The sequence below is a fragment of the Helianthus annuus genome, chromosome 10 (assembly GCF_002127325.2).
Source record: "Helianthus annuus cultivar XRQ/B chromosome 10, HanXRQr2.0-SUNRISE, whole genome shotgun sequence".
NCBI classification, from domain to species: Eukaryota; Viridiplantae; Streptophyta; class Magnoliopsida; order Asterales; family Asteraceae; genus Helianthus; species Helianthus annuus.
In genome coordinates this window covers 141,047,738-141,062,230 of record NC_035442.2, presented here as the reverse complement: position 1 = coordinate 141,062,230, position 14,493 = coordinate 141,047,738, and the positions used below count along the sequence as shown (strand labels likewise).

General features: G+C 36.5%; 1 protein-coding gene across 1 annotated transcript; it reads left to right on the top strand.

Annotated features, from left to right (window-relative positions):
• Positions 1-2,983: 2,983 nt before the first annotated feature.
• On the top strand, positions 2,984-4,625 carry LOC110885733 (palmitoyl-monogalactosyldiacylglycerol delta-7 desaturase, chloroplastic). The gene is made up of 5 exons (XM_022133442.2): positions 2,984-3,506; positions 3,579-3,719; positions 3,900-4,040; positions 4,128-4,234; positions 4,300-4,625. Exons 1-5 carry the CDS (start codon positions 3,021-3,023, stop codon positions 4,502-4,504), a joined length of 1,080 nt encoding a protein of 359 aa, XP_021989134.1. The 5' UTR covers positions 2,984-3,020; the 3' UTR covers positions 4,505-4,625.
• Positions 4,626-14,493: the final 9,868 nt, after the last annotated feature.

Sequence of the window (14,493 nt, the reverse complement as noted above, 5' to 3'; positions counted from 1 at the left end):
TAGAAATCCTCATACTCTAACTGGTGTTGGTTTTCGTATTCGAATGGTAAGTCCCGTATTCGTGTCGCGGATAAATTTGGGCAATGTAAGATGGTTCTGCCTCATCTACAAACACCTGGTTCAAGTCAGGTAACACGGGACACACACCCCCGTCATCACAACGAGGCACGAACACAACCTCCTCCTCACCTCGATCAATACCGGATAACCAAACGCTCACGTACGACTGGTTCGAATCTTCGCCAAAACAATTACCAATGTTCCAAAACGACATCTTTATGCTTCACGGTCTCAACCAATGTTTTTATTTGAGAATTTCATCATTTTCATCGGTATTTTGTGAGTTTGAAAAATTTTGAATCAAATAAATCCTGTATGCTTGGGTAAATAAACATTCTTGGTCGATAAGGGTCGTATAGGTCAATAAGGGCGTATGGGGTCACTTTTCACGCTTTTTCAGACTGAACTCCCTGCATGTCAGTAATTATACCTTAAATTCATCAAAAGTTGTGCCGAGAAGCCGCGTATAGCTCGATGAGAGGCGTATAGGGTTTAATGCTCCAACCACCACAACCTTATATGCCTCTCATAGGGCAATGAGAGGCGTATCAAAACCTTTTTCTGACACATTTAATGCTTTCAAACTCTATACTTTCATTATTGCCCTATACGCCACCTTTGAGGGGATGTGCACATAAAAAGTGAGGATGTATCAATACCCTCACCCTTTTTTAATTTTTTACTTTGATTTAACTTTTTAGTTAAACCACTACACTCATGTGAATGTATAGTTTAGTTAAAGTCTCACTACTACAGTAAGCTTTACTCTTTATTAATATACTAGGTTAGTTCCCTGTGTGTTACACGGGTTGAACAATTTAAACTATATAATAAATATTTCTTGTAAATGCAAATCAAAGACGGAGACATTTATATATATTTGATAAATAATGAAACTAATAATAATAGTAAAAAAATCTCATACATGTGTACAGAGTCGTCTGTAAGAATTCATATACCCTGTTTGAGCTCGAAAAAATATGTTCTTTCGTAATGTTTTAATATTATTATTTAATTTTAAAATAAAATGGGTATTGGGCTCAGTAAGAGCATGTTTGGATATGTTTTTTGAAACAACTTATAGACTTATTGGGGTTTTGGAAAAGTCAGTATGGAGTGTCTTATTAACTTATTGGTTTTTTCCTCTTACATACACCTATATTGTCAAACATCATTTTGTAGATTATGATTTTTCAAAAAGCCAATAAGTCAATAAAATTTTTCAGAAAGCTTAGCCAAACATGCCCTAAAGCTAATGCCAATGGGTATTGGGCTCACTAAGAGCATGTTTGGTATGCTATTTTAAAAAAATTAACATAGATATCGGGTTTTTTTTAAAAAAACACGTGCCCCTCGAAATCACAGACCCTGTACGGTGGTCCTCCCCGCACACCCTTATCACCGCCCATGCATGTGTATACTCATTTAAGTAATCGATATACATTTGATGATATGCTATATTTTTTTTTTGTATTCAATTAACATTTTTCTATTTAGTATTATTTGCAATTATTAACATTTTTCTAAATGTATATATAGAGTATGGATGTTACTGAATTTTTGAAGAATAATTTTTAATTTTGACATATATATTCAAACTTATAATTATATAATGTAGTCATGAATTTTAATAAAATCCAAAAAAGCGTGAAACCCTTTTCAAATTTCAATAAAACGGTTATAATTATCAGATAAACATTTTTCTATTTAATATTATCTACAAATTAGAAGATAAATTATTAGAAAATAAATATGAAAGAAAGGCGGGAAAACCCAAAAATAGGTGCATCCAATGAATGACACGTGTCACACATTGATTTACTTTATTATATGTATAGATCACTAACAACTAATATAATACATGAATTGTTTTTATTTTGTAACAACTAGATAAATCAATCATAACACGGATCAATGTGTTCTTTATGAAACTAACCGAGGCTTGTACTAAAGCTAAAATATATATATTGAAATATGGGTCAAGTTATTCTACAAAGACTTCTAATTGTAAGAAGTGTAAGAAGGATTTATAGAGTGACAAGTGTCCAATAACCTAAAACTAAACCCACTACATCACAACCAAAAACCTAAACACCCACCCCACCACCACCCAAAAACCTAACCCCCCCCCCCAAAAAAAAAAAAAAAACCTAAAAAAACCTAACCCCCCCCCCCCCCCCAAAAAAAAAAAACCTAAAAAAAATCTAACACCCCCACCCCCACCCAAAAACCTAAACCCCCACCCCCTCGGCAAATTTTTTTTTTTTTTTTTTTTTTTAGGGTGGGTGATGTGTGTGTGTGTGTGGGGGGGGGGGGGTTAGGTTTTTGGTGGTGGTGGATGTTTAAGGTTTTTTTTTTTTTTAGTGGGGTTTTTTTTGTGTAGTGGGTTTTTTTAGGTTATTGGACACTTGTCACTCTATAAATCCTTCTTACACTTCTTACAATTAGGATCCTTTGTATTTGATCCTAATCCATTGAAATATATATATAAATGTGGTTTCCTGGACATTTACATGTTAATGCGGAACACCGAACACATAATAATAGCATCCAATCTCATCTATGCCGTCCAAAAAAATAAAATACCGTTTCGTAAACATTTTATCAAACATGTTATATACAGCCCTTCAAAAAAAAAACATGTTATATACATAACACATGATAAAACTACCCAATCACATCTATGCCGTAAAAGAAGAAAAAAAAAGAACATATCATCACCGTTTCATATACATTTTATCAAATATGTTATACACATAACACATGATAAAACTACCCAACAATATTTACGCCGTCCAAAAAAAATAAAAAATAAAAAAAAACCGTATACAAATAAAACGTCACAACTCAAAACCTTATCGCCACGTGTGGATTAAAATTGTTCAAAATCTGGATTAAAAGATGATCTTTACATAACCAAACTAGATTGATTCACATGAATCACTCAACTCAAATCACCAATGGCATTAACAGCGCCACCCCTTACCGCCAAATTCTTTCCAAATCTTCACCATCAACACCCAAAACTCACACAGTCTCACCAGCAAAGACTCTTACACACAAAAACTACCACCACAACCACCCACGACCAACAACGGAGAAAACATGCACTGCGAATAGTGAATGTGGCGGCGAAAAACGGTGGAAATGGGAGAATTCTGTTCTCCGACGTGGTGGTGGCACGGCCGAGGGACGTGTACACGGGTAGAAAATGGAATGCTATGGATATAGCGACTGCGTGTGTGGTAGTTGCAATGCATTTGTTGTGCGGTTTCGCTCCGTTTACGTTCAGTTGGCGAGCGTTAGCGGTCGCAGTCGGGTTGTATGTGGTGACCGGACTTCTGGGTGTTACTCTTTCGTTTCATAGAAATTTGTCACATAAAAGCTTTAAGCTCCCCAAGTGGCTTGAATACACGTTCGCGTATTGCGGGGTTCAAGCTCTTCAGGTATATATAGTTGATTAGTAATACATAATCTTACGGATTTTTATTGTTTTGTACTAAATATGAATTCTCCAGGGGAACCCGATAGATTGGGTGAGCACGCATCGGTATCATCATCAGTATTGTGATTCAGAGAGAGATCCGCATAGCCCGATTGAAGGATTTTGGTTTAGTCACATGAGTTGGTTGTTTGATACCGATAACATTACAATGCGGGTATATATGTTTTTCTATACCTAGGGGTGGAACCAGGGTCCAGAGGGTTCACTGTTTCCGCCCTGGAATTTTTTATATTTCTATATATAAAATAGGAGGGTGGTTTTTTTTTTATTTTTATGGTTGTTATAGGTTGAAAAGAGAAAATTATGATAACTATGTGAACTGTTTTTATTCTAGTGTGGAGAACAAAGCAATGTCGGAGATTTGGAGAACCAACCGTTTTATAGATTTCTTCGAACAACTTACATCGTACATCCAATCGCCCTCGCTCTTCTTCTATACGTAGTTGGGGGATTACCCTTTATCGTATGGGGAATGGTATGGCTTTTCTATGCTTTAACTTCAAAATTCAAATTGTTACACTATAGAACAGAACTTGTTTAATGTATGTTTGTTTGGAAATAGGGGGTGAGGATAGTGTGGGTGTATCACATTACATGGCTGGTGAACTCAGCTTGTCATGTATGGGGACAACAAGCGTGGGACACAGGCGATCTTTCTCGTAACAATTGGTAAGAGTTTGTTGTTTTGGTCGTAGATGACGGCAAAAATAACCGATGAATATGGAATTGAACAGGTGGGTTGGAATACTGGCATTTGGAGAAGGATGGCACAACAATCATCATGCATTCGAGTACTCGGCTAGGCATGGGTTGGAATGGTGGCAGATAGATATGACATGGTATACGATTCGCCTTCTCGAGATTATGGGGATTGCTGTTGATGTTAAGCTACCAACATCAGCTCACATTCAAAGAATGGCTTTCCCTTCCAAAACTTGATCCATAGGGCAGTTTTTCTTTTAATATTGGATACCATGAGAACCACATAGGCACATAAGACACTCTTACATCGTGTATAAAAGATAATTAGAAGTAGTAATTACATAACCGTTTAGAAGTAGTGATTACATAACCGTTTTATCTATCTCTTACATCGTGTCTAAAAGATAATTAGAAGCAATAACCGTTTTATCTCTCTCTTACTCGATGTCTAAATGATAGCTGAGGTTTGGATATGTTTGTCATTTTAATCCAAAACAACTTTTTTGTATGATACAGTCCTTCACTTTTGGGATTTTTTTCCATTTTCATCCAAACGTCTGATTTTTTACTACAAAATTTATTATCCATGTAGATGGAAGTTATTGCATTCAACAAGTGTCAAAAGTGTGAGAAAGGATCCGTGTTTGGTACTCATATCATGATTCAGATCCTTTCAAGAACATGTTAAGACCCGTACAATTACAACCTTTAAATAATAATTGAACTACTTTTCTTTGAATTTAAACAATTTTTTTTTTAATTTTCTGGATTAGTAAAGAAGCTACTAATTTAAATTAACATTCGAGATAAGATAGGATACATAAGTATTCCTTCGGTTACAAAAGTATTAACTTAGTAAACATGTAGTTAACAAAAGACGTGATCTTCATTGTGTTCGGTTCTTTAACGACAGCTTGATCATCATCCAAAAGTGCTTGTGAACAATCTAGAACTGAAAATTTAACAATTTATTAGTTTTATAACGCAAAAGCCCTAAAACGTCAGCTTGTAATTCAGAAAAAAACTTAACTCTGTTAAGTTTTTTTAACTGAGGACCGGTGGAGGAAAAATAAGTGAAAGGTGGGACTGGCAATGGCCAATGACGTCTAGTTGGGATTATTACATGTCAATTCCCCTTTAATAAATTAGATTAAGCATACATATGCATAAATTACAAAAGTTTTTAAAAGTCCCTTAAATTGTAGGTGGGGAATGTATTTTGAAATACATAATCCCGAAATTCTTCTGGTTCCACTTGTACAGGTGTTGGTTATGTTTAGCGACGCTTTGGGAAGAACTCTGGGTTTTGGTCGGTTGTGAACAAGTTTCACGACGATGCCTATACATGTTGCAGCGGCCGCAGTATACGGGAGTGAGTTCCGATCCTCGCGATAGGACTCGTTTGTTTTCTTTAGGACGACCGGCTTGTCGTTTGGTAATATGTGGTGGTTGCAGATCGACCATTCCATCGGGTATTTCCCACTCTGATTTATGAGGGAATGGATTTATTTGTTCTGCATACGTAGATTTATAAACTTCGTTACTATAATATGGCATCGCATAATGACCACAGTCGGTTTCACCTAAAAATCTCGATACTGCAATAACGTGCCCACAAGGTAACCCAGATACTTGCCACACCCGATAGCTGCATGTTCCATTAGAGAAATCAACTAAACCTCTTTTCCACCGTCTTCAATGTCAAAATTGTTAACACTAATGCCAGCAACCCTCCCTGACCTAGAACAATCAATCTTCTTTTGAATTTTTTTTCTCAACCCACTCTGTTAGCAAGTGTTTCCCATGGATTCCCTGGTTCCGGCGATCATAAAACCATTTTTGGATAGATTGTCGGAAAAATTCTATAAGTTGTGTTATTCGCATTTTCCGGTGATGTCTGGATAACGTATTAATTGACTCAACACTTTAGATGTCATATAATGATATCTTTTGCCAGGACAATGTGCTCTTGACCATTTCTCAAATCCATTACCTTATAAGAATGTTCCATATTCTTGGAACTGCGGCACATAGCGCATCGAACAATTCTTGAAAATCAGATATCCTGTAAGATTTGCAAGTCTTCCACCAAAGAGACACGTGTTCCTTTTTTTTGTTTGATGGTAAACGAAGGTTGACCATCAGATGCCGACAACACAACCCGTGAAAGGCTTGCAGAAACACGCCCCGTACCGCTAAATGTATAGAATTTGCATGGTTAGAAATGATCACCAAATCTGGATGCTTGCCAATACAATCTTTGAGTTTTGATAGGAACCAGGTCCACGAGTTACCGTCTTCAGATTTACCAACGCCGTAACCAATAGGCAAAATCTGATTGTTTGCGTCCATGCCAACAGCCAAAAACATTGTTCCTTTAAACTCACCTTTCAAGTGGGCCGCATCTATGATAATGATCGGTCTTAAGTTTCTGAGAAAGCTCCGAATCTAAAAGCAATAAGATATTATTAAAATTCTTTGTCAAATTTAATTATTTTATTTCATTTTAGTGTAACGTTTACTATAGTTTTTTGATTAAATGTCCAACTACTAAAAAATTTAATGTTTCACTTACAACAACACCTATGGCGACAAATACCATTTCAAAACGACTAGCCGAATCAGTCAATATATCCGTCACTGTGCCAGGATAGTTAAACAAGTAGATAGGAAGTTCGGCAAAATTAAAGAACTTGTTGAACTTCCCTACAAAAGTTCTAACGCGTTGCATTTTCCTCGCCACGCTTGCATGTATGATAAATTAACATGTTCTTTTATTCTAAAACCCTTTTACAATTTCGGTGCAACGGTATATGCGCCCACCTTCTTGTAATTGTTCTTTTAAAAGGCTACCCACCACTTGTGGGGTTGCCTGACGCATGTGTGGATGTGTCTGCGTCTTAGAACATGTATGTTTATTGTCAGTGGTGCAGCTATGAAGGGGCCGGAGGGGGCGCCCGACCCCCCGAACTTTTTGCTCAAAAGTGTTATGTATGTACGTTTCGTATATAATTTTTTAGGTATATACGTTTTCGACCACCCAGTTTTATAAAAAAAATATTTTTTTAGGTATATACTTTTAGGTCCGGTGACTTCTGATCCCCCGGTGAAATTTTTCAAGCTTCGCCACTGTTTATTGTTAAAATGTTTAACATAGAAAACATCACAAGACTGCTGACTAGCTGCCCTAAAATTCCACTCACAATTTTTGTCAACACAAGATACTTCATAACGAGTGGTTGATGATCTGTCTACTTTATACGAAAAACATTCAGACAGACACATTTTTCCTAATTCAATTTTCATTTCCTGATTAAAAAAAAATTCCTGGTTGTTATGGAAAGTATAACCTTCGTAAAAATGACATTTATTTTCAGACGGACAAATATCATTATCATTTAATTCTGGTTTATCTGTTGCGTTAAATTCATCAGTGGGAAAAACAGAATCATTTAAATCGGGACATTTGAAATCGTTGGAAGGATGAACCAACGCCATCTTCTTGCATCACATATAATTTAAACAACTCGTAAGGATTTTTTTCAGCAATGTTGAAAAAAAAAGAAAAATCAGAATCGTCAATTATATCAATAGGATCGGTAAAGGCTGACATTTTGTAAGATAATCGTGTGATGTTTCCAAAACCACACAAATCACTAACATTTAGAAAAAGGTATTATAAGAAATTGTTGTAGGAGTTTTAAAGCCATGTCTAAATGAATCTGCTTGGACTACGTATTCAAGCTTCCCGTCAACGATTTCCCACTTATCACCAGTGTAAATGTAAATGACAAATCTGACAGAGATTTCACTTGAAGGTAAAAGTTGAAGACAAAAACAGTTGATAGTAAAAAATGTTGATAAATTTTAGTGGGTAATGGGTCCCTATAACTGAAAAATGAGTAAATCTTTTATATTACTGGGTTTTAGCTTAAAGCGTCGGGAGACTCATGGGATGCGTCTATGTACGGACAGTTGTACGGAAAATGGGTTTATGAGTCAGCGACGCATTGGAAGCATCGGTAAAGGCCTTCAAAAACTGACACACTATGAGTCAGCGATGCATAGGAAGCGTCGGCAAAGGCCTTCGAAAACTGACACATGGGAGGCGTCTGAAATGAGGCATTGGGACTAGCGATGGAAGAGGGCTGAGCCAGGCGCTTGGCAAGGAGCTAGACGCAAGCCGTTAAGAATGCGTCCGGGGGACGCCTCCGATGCGTCCGCCTTCTATTTAGCCACGTGTCAATCACCTAATGAAAGACGCCATAACATGACCTGCAGACGCATCACGTGCATCGGGATTGCTGATGCGCTATTCCACCGATGCAGGAGGTGGCCATTTTGGTAAGTCAACTTGGTCTTTGGCCAATTTCGTAATTTTCCAAATCTTTAAATGCGGTGGTTGGTGGGTTTCTCCGTTGATGGCGGGGTGAGGTGGTGGGGGAATTTTAAAAATGGAGCAAACCATAAGGGCTATTCGAGCATTTTTCAATTTTTTAATTTTTTTTAATTTTTTGTACACGAAGTATGAAGTTTGTGACTCTGGGTGATGCTCTTTTAGGGTTACTTAAATATGTTTGGTTAAAACCTAAAAACCCATCCTGACCCATGACTAGTTTAAATGGAAATTTTAAAAACTCATCCTGACCCATGACTAATTTTAAATGGAAATTATAAAACCCATCTTGACCTATCCTTACTTATTTCCTAAGCCCATTGTGAATTGTTTCATTTCTAAGATTTCTAAGATGACCCAAAATAATCCAAATGGATTTTTGTTATCAGGCCTACTAGAAACGTCTCTCCCTCTTCAGACCTATATACTGCCCATGGGGACGGTGTTGAAGACGTTATTGAACCCCTTCAAACCCCTATAATACCCATTACGTATGACCTAATAGCTAACTACATTAAAATTTCAAGTTAAAAAGAGGAAAGGAAACCCATAAAATTGATTAGTTAGAAAAAGAAAATAACTAGTTAATACTGGAAAAGTAATTCAGTTATTATTATATATATGAAACGTAAATCAGTTATTTAGTTACAATTCTACGGTTTTTATTAAAACTTAAATTTATGTTTAAACTAAATGCTACCAGATACATATACTACATAAGATTTACATATAAAAAAACTTATTAAATCTTTTTTGCCAATGATCTTTACATTAAGGGGTGGAAGACTTGCATTTCTTTTGAGAGATGCAAGTTCAACTTCCATTTGGTACAGAGTGAGCCATTAGTAGGCAATGATAGGAGACCTAGTGAAATCTGGGTTGGATCCTTGAGCCAAAACGGGTTTTACCGGTAACTTAATCTTCGTGTCTACGGACGGGTGGGTTACCTGGTTTTCCTCGGAATTGGTGGTGGACCCGGGTACTCTCGGAGTACTCCGTTTGGTCCAGTGGGTAACCCGAGAGTGCTCGGCATTGATTCTGTTGGCCATTAAAAAAAAATCTTTTTTGCTATATGAAACATATGTAACGTGTAGTTGGGATTATTAAAATCCATTATTCCTATATATATAGTGAAAGATTTAAAAATAAAAGCCTCTTAACATGGGACGGTGCGGGACCACTAATATAACATGCGTCATTGTGCAAATAAAGTGCGTAATTAGGGTTAACTCAACCCATGCGTAATTATGCAAATAATGTGCGTAATTAGGGTTTAACCCAACCCATGCATAATTATGCGAATAACATGCGTTATTATGTATTATAATGTGCGTAATTATACAAATTTAATTACTATTGTGCCAATGCGTTCAATTGAAGGCTTAGATTAGATTAGATGTGCGGTAGAAATGCTCGCGTACGAATCGCACAATAAAGTGGTCTTGTATGTTAACCGACCCCTTTCTCTCTCTCTCTCTCTCTCTCTATATATATATATATATATATATATATATATATATATATATATATATATATATGTACGAGATCAGGAGAAAATGCCCTAAAGTGTGAGAACGGTGAGAACGCATTCTGGGCCAACACGTGGCGTGGGATATGATCAGGGCGTGAGGGGTTTTTTTTGTCTTTTCAATCTTCTTTTATATCCCAATTTTGCATAACATGCTACTTTATTTTTGGCGTCTAAGATTATTTTGGCGTTAATTATATTAATTAACTAATTGGTGTTTTATTTTTTCTTACATCTGTCACGTTGAATTAATTGTTTTTGTGTCACATAGATAATTTTTTTGGCGTTATAGCGTTTCCCTGGTCAATTTTTTGGCGTTTGTGGCTCTGTATAATAACTCACTACGAGTCATTAATATTTTCATAAGATTACAATAAGACCAAATGTTTTTATGGCGTTTAGTCAATTTTTTTTTGGCATTTAATACATTGACAAAGTGCTTTGCCAGCACCCGTTCTCAGATTTTTCATACTATTAGCGTTTTTGGTGTTTGTAGTTTTTTGCGTTTTATATAATAATATATTTTATTAGTAGAGAATTAAATAACAAACAACAGATAAGTAGATAAAAAAACAATAGAAAATAAAAAAGAAAAAAATTAAAAATGGTAATCTAATTTCTCATCCAAATCATCACTGTTATCAACCTCTTCTTCTTGAATTTGTTTTGGCGTTTTGAACCTTTGAATACCTTAGCTAGATGCCAACTTTCCTACATAAAACTCGTCTTTTTTAGACGAAGCTTGTTAGTGACATCCTGGTTTTTGGTGTGATAATCTTGTTTGGTGGCATCTCATTAAAGATCAACTCTTGCTTCATGCTATTTATAATAATGGAGTCCAAAATAGCATTTTACACTTGTATTGATCCCTTCATGCCATGCATATATTCATCAAGAATAAGGTTCACATGATGACACTGTCACCAGTCTCTTTTTCTTGAAAATTTGTCCATCTCATTCAGCAAAAGCTTATAGAGATACCCACCTCATAGAAGAATCCATTCAGTGAAAACTTTGCTATCTGTGGTTTTTTAAGTATTTTTTTTTTGGCGTTTTAAAGTGAGTGGTTTCTAGGGAACATGACGTTTGTTTTCTGGGTGTGATCAATTCATTGTGTAGAGACCTCTCTCTTATAGGAGTTTTTGGCGCGTAGTTTAGGCGGGATTTTTATTATAATAAATGATAGTAATAATCTTTTCAGTTACCGTGTGTATTTACTGTTTTGTTCAGCTTTATCAGTTCTAGGGTGATAGAAGTCCCATCTTCCAAGTTTGGCGTTTATTAAATGGCATCATGTAGACCAAGATGACAAAATACAATAACAGAGAAAATATTAAGCAGGAAAAATATTTTTTATTATTTTTGGCGTTTTTTAAGCAATAACTTTTTGTAGTATTTTTTTTTTGGCATTTTGGAACTAAATAGAGAAATATAGCATGTAATTATCTTAAGAAAAAAAGATTACACAAAAGAAAACCAACCAACAAAAAAAAAAAAAAAAAAAACTCCTCGTCAGAAGGTACTTTGTCAGAGAAGTATCCATCACTTCCGTCATCTTCTTCCTCGGAGTCTTCATCTAGACTTTCATCCATGTCATCACCTTCACTTTTATCGGCTTTGTTGGTGCATGTTTTGTGTCAATAGCTTAATAGTTTGTTTGTTTAGTCTTTGGATATTTTGTATTGGGCTTAGCATATTGGTTAGGGAGTTATTTAGTGTTATGGGCTTGGAGAATGGCCTGGCCTAGAACAAAGCCCATGTGCAAAGCTTGTCCTATAAATACAAGGCTTGGCATTAGGGTTTAGGGGACACACTTAGAGACATTGGAGACATTAAGAGAGAGTTAGAGAAATCTACAGAGATTGGCTGAGAGATTTCAGGTGGGTCTTGAATTGATTGTAAACTTTGTGTTGGATAATCAATAGAAGACCGGTTTGAAAGTGTATCGTGTTCTTGATTCTGTTTCTACTCGTTTTCTGTGAAATCTAATCTAGGGGATTCCGCACTCTAGGTTAGATCGACGATTCTGTTATGATCCGCACGGAGTAGGGGACCTACAATTGGTATCAGAGCATTCGGCTCTTGATTTGCTTGGTTCAGAATCGTTTCTGTAGAAAATCGACGTTTTTGGTTGCTGTGTTCGTGTTCTGCTGGTGATTTCGGATAAACTGCTTGCGTTTCGGACCATTTCTAATAGAAATCAAGGATTTCGGATCAATTTCGGACCAGAAACAAGCATTACGGATCATTTCGGATTTGAAGGCTTGCATTTCGGATCAAAAACTTGCATTTCGGACCAAATTGATTTGAATTTCGGACTATCAGGCTTGCATTTCGGATTAGACTGTTCCATTTCGGATTAATCAGTTGAATTTCGGACCAGTTTGGCTTGATTTCGGACTAGACAGTCTCATTTCGGATTAGAAGGAGTTGATTTCGGATCAAAAGGTCTCATTTCGGATCAACTTTGTCCATTTCGGATTTGAGGGTGTTGATTTCGGACCAGACAACATTATTTCGGACAAAAAGGGTTCATTTCGGAAAAAGTGGAATTTTTCTTGGCTTGCGTAAGAAAATTTTCACTGTTTCGCGTTTAGAAAATTATCCGTAACTCATCTCAGGAAACCGTTTGCACCGTTGGAATCCTTGGATTTATCCTTGGAAAATACCGAAATAGGTTTTTGACATTATATATCACTGGAATCGTAATTTCGAGACGAATCTAACGGTATAATTTGGTAAAAACAGGTTTCGGAAAATATTTGTACGGTTTTATCAGTTCGCTTACGGTAAAAGCTTGAAAAGGACTAGTAGAGAAGTTAGATTTGGATTTTGACACAGGTTACCAGAATCCATTTAAACTTTTACGCTGCGTGATGGCTAAGATGAATAATGGAAGTGAGGTTGTTAAAAACTAGCCTAAACTTAAAAACGTTAAAGAATATGCTGACTGGAAAGAGCAGTTTGAGGCATTTATGAAAAGTGAAGATACGAGAATGTGGAGCTGTATGATAGATACACGTCGTGTTGAAGGAAGAGTTAAGGTGATTTCTTATGAGAAGATGGATGAATCTGAGAAACAGTTGGTTGACGCTGAGAAGAAAGCTTTAGCAGTGATCAAGAAATCCTTACCTGAAGGCATTAAGCATACCTTCAAGAACTATGGGAATTCTAGAGATATGTGGGAAGCTTTGGAAAAACGTTATCAGATCTCTTCAAAAGTAACTACTTGTGATCAAACATTGGTGGCTGAGCTTGCAGCTGTGAAGATTGAAGAGGTTGTTGCTGAGTAGAAGGAAGCAGATGTAACACCTCGAAATTTTGTGTCCAATGATGTGTTAACACGTGTCATTTGTTTACACGTGGCATCTATAATAAATAAAGGACTAATTTTGACAAACCTTGAAAGTATATAAATTCGAGGGTTATAAATGTCAACAAGGGTAAATATACTGTATAGTATCCCTAAATAATGCTTAAACCTTCAAACGAATAAATTATAGATCGTACAAATATAAAACGCGGAAGAAAGTGGGAGATTACAAACTACAGGGGTTAACTGTGTCAACATGTTTAATAATACCTCTGAGTGACCCTTTAACGTCCCAAAGACTTTGTAACGGTATTATACCCTCACTAAAATAATATATATAAATTTCGCGAAGTTTCGATATGAAACGAGAAAGATACGATCGAACTCGTAGAAGAAGGGTTAAAAGCGTCAACAGTGAAAGTTAAGGCTTTCCAATATAATTAATAAATAAACCGGGGACTTAATAGCGCGGGTAAATAACACGAGGCCCCTATCGGTAAATAACCGAGGGCCAAACCGCAAAGTTACCCCTTCAAATCCGAAAGGTCAGACGAATCATTATGAAAGATTTCGTTATTAATGGCCAGATTCTGTAATAATTACAAAAAGAATTAAAAATCCTGAAATATTAACCTTAGGCGACCCGCGTGAAGTTTCAACATAAGTTGAGGCGGGCCGCGAGCCTCCTCTATTTCGCGTCTGATGTTTGATCTTTAGGCGACCCGCATTAAAACACATGGGAACTCCCATGCGGGCCGCGTAAAGTGCCCAGATGCAGAAACCTTGTAACTACTTGGCTTTTGGCACTTTTGAACGATCATTTGATCAATTATGGCAGCATGGGTGCCCCCTACTCGACCCATACACCCCTAGGACACATGCCATTCATCCCATTTCAGTTGTAGAGTGATGTGGAGTGATCTTGAGCTTGGTCTTTGGCTATAAATAGCAAGGCATATGTTCATAAGTTCACCACAACACAAACACTC